Source organism: Poeciliopsis prolifica, unplaced genomic scaffold (assembly GCF_027474105.1).
Source record: "Poeciliopsis prolifica strain line A6 unplaced genomic scaffold, Auburn_PproV2 SCAFFOLD087, whole genome shotgun sequence".
Lineage (NCBI taxonomy): Eukaryota > Metazoa > Chordata > Actinopteri > Cyprinodontiformes > Poeciliidae > Poeciliopsis > Poeciliopsis prolifica.
In genome coordinates this window covers 1,051,407-1,058,037 of record NW_026562462.1, presented here as the reverse complement: position 1 = coordinate 1,058,037, position 6,631 = coordinate 1,051,407, and the positions used below count along the sequence as shown (strand labels likewise).

At 34.2% G+C, this 6,631-nt stretch overlaps 1 protein-coding gene across 1 annotated transcript; it reads right to left on the bottom strand.

Moving 5' to 3' along the window:
* Window positions 1-696: 696 nt before the first annotated feature.
* Window positions 697-4,522, bottom strand: cart4 (cocaine- and amphetamine-regulated transcript 4). Its single transcript, XM_055022588.1, has 4 exons — window positions 4,415-4,522; window positions 4,191-4,337; window positions 1,861-1,944; window positions 697-1,328 (listed from the first exon to the last, which is right to left on the bottom strand). Exons 2-4 carry the CDS (start codon window positions 4,320-4,322, stop codon window positions 1,221-1,223), a joined length of 324 nt encoding a protein of 107 aa, XP_054878563.1. The 5' UTR covers window positions 4,323-4,337; window positions 4,415-4,522; the 3' UTR covers window positions 697-1,220.
* Between the last annotated feature and the right edge of the window lie 2,109 nt (window positions 4,523-6,631).

Here is a 6,631-nt window from a genome sequence, read left to right as displayed (position 1 = left end):
AAACCTCAAAAAACACAACAGGTGTGTTTATTTAGGATTTTAAAAGAGTTTATGTACAAAAAGGAGGACAGAGATGTGTTTAATATTTGCTAAATTAAGTAAAGTATCAATGCTGCTCAAATTCAGAGCAGAACTTACAATCCGCCATTTTGTGTCATTGCAGACCCACTAGGTACCGAAACACGGAGCTTAAATGATGCGGCGCCATTCTGTAGGTCTCAATCTGTTGATCCATGACAATATTCCTACATAAATATGGATTATTGAAGTGCAAAAATAAACTGAAGATTTTATTATTGGGTTTTACGTTACTTTATTGAAACATGAAAGTTGTGCTTCACTAACTTGTTGGATCTAAAAGAAATTTTCAAACACATTTTTATTGTTAATATTGCAAAAACCCACAATGTCTGGAATTCAGCCATGTTTATAAAGGGTTATAATGTATATTTTTCTTATTCAGTGCTGCCATATGGTTACATTTGCAGTTCCTTACGAGTTAAATCTGTTTTATGTTCCTCTTAACTTTAGTGGAACAAATGAGCTTAAACACAGAATCCATTTGTGTTTTTTTTCAGTGTTATTACCCAACACCAGTAAATAACCGTCCAGCAGAGCTTCATCTGCATGTGAATTTAAATTACATTTTAATACGACACAAAACAGTGAAGAAAAGCAGAGGTCTTTGTACTGAGCTCTGTGGTACACCACCATTTATTTAATTGCAAAAAAGGTAAAGATTCACAGACAAAAACATACAAATAGGCAGATAAAGAATATCTATAACATCTGTTTCAAATAACTTTATATACCAGAGAACACACAATATACTTAAAGTAAACATTGAATTTCAGATACTTTAAAAATAATTTACAACAAACAGAGAAAGACAAACTGAACTAAATGTTTACAGCTGTGCTTCAAGAATAAACACAATAATCCACATTTATGTGTCAAAGAAACATTTCAAATTTATCTGACGACAAAAGCTTGAGTTTGACTCGTCAGGCGAACAAATTACATCATAAAATCATAAAATCTTTTCCAGCTTCTTGAAAAATCTTTACCAACAAAAACAAAAGAATCTGAATTCTGTTGAAACTTTAAAACAGAAACACTGAGACGAACAGGAGAGAGTGTCTATCTGTGAGGACCGGGTCCGTTTGGCCCGATTTAGAGTAACGATTAGATTTCACCTCCTCACCGGATAAAAGAAACGATCAGTAGCAGCGCAGGAAGAAGGTGTTGCAGGCCGTTCCCCTCAGGCAGTCGCAGAGCCGGCCGATCCGAGGTCCGTGTTTCATCGCACAGCGCTCGCCCACATCGCACTGACAGGACACACAGGAGGATTAATTCAATCTGATTTAATCTGATTTTAACTAATTTAATCTGATTTAATTTAAATTTTTATTTTAGTTGTAATCTAATTTAGTTTACTTTATTTCAATTGAATTGAATTTTAAAACTAAAGAGGAAATGATTCTTTTTGGCAAAGTCATCAATCCTTTTAAGTTTATAAAAAATATTAATTGTTTTGAGATTTACCATATTGGCCTACATACATAATATGAAACATACTCATGGTTTTTATGTAAATGTAATATTTGTTCTCAAATCTGTGTTTTTGTGACCTTTTGTATTTGTGTATTCATGAACTTTGAACCCCCTCCATCCTGAAATGTGCTGCATAAATAAATAATGTGATTGATATTGTGATGAATAAAATAATTTTTCTCGCCTCAGAAAATAACGTCAAACAGAGGCTTGGTTGAAAATGAACCAGCAGTCGTGCTTCGTGATGCTAATGTTGGTGGCAGCAGCTGCCATGTGAGGCTGGAGAGCCGTCAGTCATGTTCTCACCCTGGGGATGACGCTGGCCTTCTTCTCCACGGAGAGGCCGACTCTGTTGTCAGCTTCATCCAGGAGACCCTGCAGAGCTTCAGCCTGCTCACGCAAACGAGACACAAATAAGACGTTCACACAGATAAGACGTTCACACCTAACGGTTTCTGACCACCTGGCAGCTCAGGCTGAGTCTGTCTGCAGGATAACTGCTAATGGAGGCTTTTACAGTCACTTATTGTTGAAAACTATAAGATTAGATCAGAATTTCTGCTATATATTGTTATATTTCCTTATGCTTCTTTTGAACAATCTATATTTATTTTCCAACTTAGTAACACAAAAACTGAGCTAGTTTTAAGGTGTGTAATTAAATACTAGTTAGTAGTAGTAGTAGTTAACTGCTAACTGTCTAATTTTCATTTTCTAAGAGCTGGTATTTAGCTTAACTGCTGGAAACTTACATGTTAAAATTGTAGCTTAGCATTTATTTGCCAGAATTGTTAACAGCTTAACATTTAGCCTCTGCTAGCTCTCACAGTATGCTAACTCTCACGATATGCTAATTCTGACAGTATGCTAGCATTTAGCTCAGTTTAACTGCTAACACTTAGCCAACTGCTAGAGTTGTAGTTTGTTTCAGAAATGATTAACTGCTAACAAACTCACAGTTACGTGTTTAAATTAGAGTTTACTTCAGGCTAAATACTGACAGAAAATTGTCTTTTTATGATGTAAAGCACTTTTAACTGCCGGGTTGCTGAAATGTGCTATAAGAATAAATTTGATTTATTAATTGATAGATTAATTGATTGATTGTAATTCTTCCAAGTTATTTAGCTCAAGTCAACTGCTAACACTTAGCATGCAAACAGTTACATTCTTGAATTACAAGTTAGTTTAGCTACTAATGATCCAACTGACAAATCACCAGAATTAGAAGCTGAGGTTGACAGCTTGTTAGCTTGTTAGCAGCTAATTTATTAAGCAGTTATCAAAGCTAACTACCACCTCCATGACTTAAAATGGAAACTTAGCTAGATAGCACGTGTTTTAAACTAATAACTGACTCCCTGCTAACTTCTGGAGCTAACAGTTTCCCTAATGAACTGTTAGCTCCTAACCATCAAGCAACAACTTGAGGTAGCTGCTAGCGAGCTAACTAATAACTCAAACGACTAGAGGCTGGTTGTAGTTGCTAAAACTAAAGAGTAAATCATGAACTGTTTGTTTGAAAGATTTTATTTTATTATACAAAAGCAGCAAAATAACACAATTTATTTAAGTTGAGCAAACAAAACAAAATAAAATTAAGATAACTGAAAGTACATGTATTTTGTCAAACTAACACAAAAAGTATCGTTAATTTATGTAACTTTTGTTTTATCTACCTGAAGTTATTTTCAGTAGGTTTAGAAAATGTAACATAAACAAATAAATAAAACATGTGAGTGAAATAGTGAGAAGTTTATGTAGTGAGAAGTTTATGTGAAACAAACCACAGAAAGATGCGTTTTCCCCATAAATGATAACAATAAAACGGTAAAATGAACTAAACCATAATGGGATTTTGTTTTCCTCTCAGTGTCTCTGAGTTTTCCTGCGTCATCCGAACGCACCATCATGACCTTTCAGTGACATTTCCTGCCTTATCATCAGGATGGAATAAATGTTTCTGAAACTAATAAACCATCAGTTTTATATCTTGGTCCTGAATCTTTATGATCTTTAATTCAGTTTAACGTATTGAACATAAAATAAGTTCATTGTGTTTTTAGTCTAAACCTCCTGATATCCTAAAATTATAAAATATTTAGCACCAATTTCATATTCTATCACGAAGTTTATACAAATATTTATTTATTATTAACTATTCATTGATATCATGTTTACTTATTGTATCTAAAGTAAACTGTAAACTGTTGTTTTACAGTCTTGTCACAGTTATTTACTTTAAACGTATTAATTTTATTCATGTTTACCTCCATCTTTCAATGAAACAACAGAATCCTCCATTTTCTCTTTTATTTATTTTAACTTGTACATGTGACAGCTGATTATTTAGAAACTTTTTACAGATTCTTATGCAGTTTGAACTTAAAAATACATTATTTTAAGTTTTTCAATATTTAAATATGATAAATAAAAAATAATTTTAACATGATTAAGTTTGAATGTTTTCTTAAACGCTACATTTATGTACATGTTGACTAAATATCACATGCAGCCTGAAATCAACATTATTACTTTGAAAAGCTTTTCTATAATAAACCGGAGCTTTCGATATTTACTTATATTTTATTATATTAAAAACCTCCTGAGCTCCAGTTTGAGAGGGAAACACTCACCAGTTCAAATCCAAAGGTCGGCTCGTCCGGCGCCGACGGCAGCTGACCCTCAGTTGACCTTTCACCCCGACAAACGGATGACATCACTGACAGGAAGATGGACAGGTAGATGACGGCTCGCAGGCTCTCCATCTCCAGTTAGAGCACCTAAAAAAAATCAAGAACTGAAATGAAAACCTCCAAACTACCAAACTACCGAACTTTTAAACAAGACAGGAATTTACTTTAAATGTGGAAAATAATTAAAACCCGATGAGAAAAACGTTTGATTTCTTCGTCTGTGGCTCCGCTGCGGTTTCACGGTGTTTCCGTCTGCAAGTTTTCTGCGTGAGCTCCAGCTTCTCCCGCTCCTTTATTTATACCGCCTCTTACCCTCTTCCTCCTCCTCGTCTTCATCCTCCTCGTCTTCCTCCTTCTCTTCATCTTCCTCCTCCTCTTCCTCCTCTTCCTCCTCCTCCTCTTCTCTCAGATTATTCATGTATTCGGCTCATCAGATAAACCGTGACCCTGTGTTGTCCTGTGATTGATGGTCTGCAGCTTTTCTGAGTTCCTATTAAACGCCTTGATCTGATGTGTATGTGGAGGTCAAAGGTCAGCCGATGACTAGAACCAGCAGTAATGGCTCAGCTGAAACATTTCTGTGTTGATTTGCCACTTGAGTTTCATTGAGGACGTTCTGATATTTTAAAGCTTACACTGGGCTGCAAAAACAAGCCCACAGCATCATAGTTCCTTCACCGTGCTTTAAAAAAAAAGTGTTTGTTGTTGAAAAGTTCAATCCTGCAGAAATACAAAATATTACCACGTATTTCTGTCTAGTTTCTTGTGTAAATATCTTACTTAATTTTAAATTAGGTAAAATTAACCTGCAAGTAACTTTTCAACAAAATACAGAAGCTTGTTTTAAGAGAATAATTTCTTATTATTGATAAAAACAAATGCTGGTTCTACAGGCAGTTTAATTAATTTATAACAAAATGTTATAAATTAATGATCTGTATAAAAAAAATGATCTGTTTTATTTCTGTTCTAACTTGGTTTCTCTAATTATTATAAATTAGTTAATTATAATTGATGTTTTTTGTTGCCAGTGTTGCTTTTATTTGTCAGCTTTTGCCTCTTTCGTTGTCATTTCACCAGATCTGAATCACATTATTGAAGTTATTTTGTCACTTTAAATGTTTCCAGACCACAATGAAACACAAATTAGTTTCTTTTGAAATAGATGAATTAAAGGCTGTAGTAATCCTCTGAGGGATCGGTCTAATACCCGGAAACAACCACAGAAATCCCTCTGTCTCCACCTGCTCATTAAACAAAGGCAGCAGGTCAAAGGTCAGCAGCCTCAGGAGTTTCTGTTTATCATACGAATGCTGCGTATCGATAAAGTGGCGTCCTGCAGCCCTGCTAACAGCAGCTGGTTCGATCAGGCTGCCCTCAGGTCAGCTCTGAGCTTAATAATGACGCAGGAGGAAAAGGTTTGTGCCCTTTTCTTCGTCTGATTTGCATCGTGCTGCGACCTGCAGCTCGACTGCTCTGGTCTCTGCTTTCATCTCGGCTTTCATTAACGGGTAAATGTCAGCACGGAGCAGCTCCTATCTCAGCCGCTCCTCATCCGACAGCAGGTCCAGAGAAAGACGGACCAAAACCGTTCAGCTTAAGGCAAAAACAGCAGCATCAAACACAGAGAGTTCACTCTGGATTAAATGGGAAATAACGTCTTAAATCTGCATTTCTGGAGCAGCGATTTGTAACATTCAAAGATAAATGTTTTAAAAGTGACAGAAAACCGAACGACTGTCAGCAGATTGAACAAACTAAACAGATTTAGTGAGGAAACCCAACAGGATGCCATCAGCCTGAGAAAAAAGCAAGAGATTTAAACAAGAACAACAATCTGGGAAATGTTAGAAAACTCAACATTGATTTGCTCTGTTCCGATTATACGGCTCACAATGAAAAGTTTCTCATATCATGTAAGTTTTTTAGGATTTCAGTTTAAAGATGTACAGATTATTTTGGTTTGACTGCAGCTAATGAATGAAAAGATTATTTATATGGATTAACACTGAAATGTTGGGAGTTTTAGTTCTAAATTGCAGTGAAAAATTGGTTTCTAAAAAATAATTCTATTTTAATCAGCAATTTCAGAATATATATATATATGTATGAAAAAAATAATTCTTAAATTTTTTTTTAAATTATATATATATATATATATATATATATATATATATATATATATATATATATATATATATATATATATATATATATATATACATACATTTTTCCTCAGATTTCAAAATGTAATCTCAGAATTTGCTTTCTTAATTCTTTTTTCTCAGAAACTTGACATTAGTCTTAAAATTTTTTATTTTTTTTTTCCACAATTTTTTAAAAATAATTTTAAAATACATTTTCTGAATTTAATTCCAAAT

What these genes read in the sequence shown, in the direction of transcription:
- cart4 (XM_055022588.1), bottom strand. Translation starts at nt 4,322, where the DNA reads ATGGAGAGCCTGCGAGCCGTCATCTACCTGTCCATCTTCCTGTCAGTG. An exon ending in CGACCTTTGGATTTGAACTG is followed by an intron (nt 1,945 to 4,190) that starts GTGAGTGTTTCC and finishes TTGCGTGAGCAG; the next exon opens with GCTGAAGCTCTGCAGGGTCT. An exon ending in AGGCCAGCGTCATCCCCAGG is followed by an intron (nt 1,329 to 1,860) that starts GTGAGAACATGA and finishes GTGTCCTGTCAG; the next exon opens with TGCGATGTGGGCGAGCGCTG.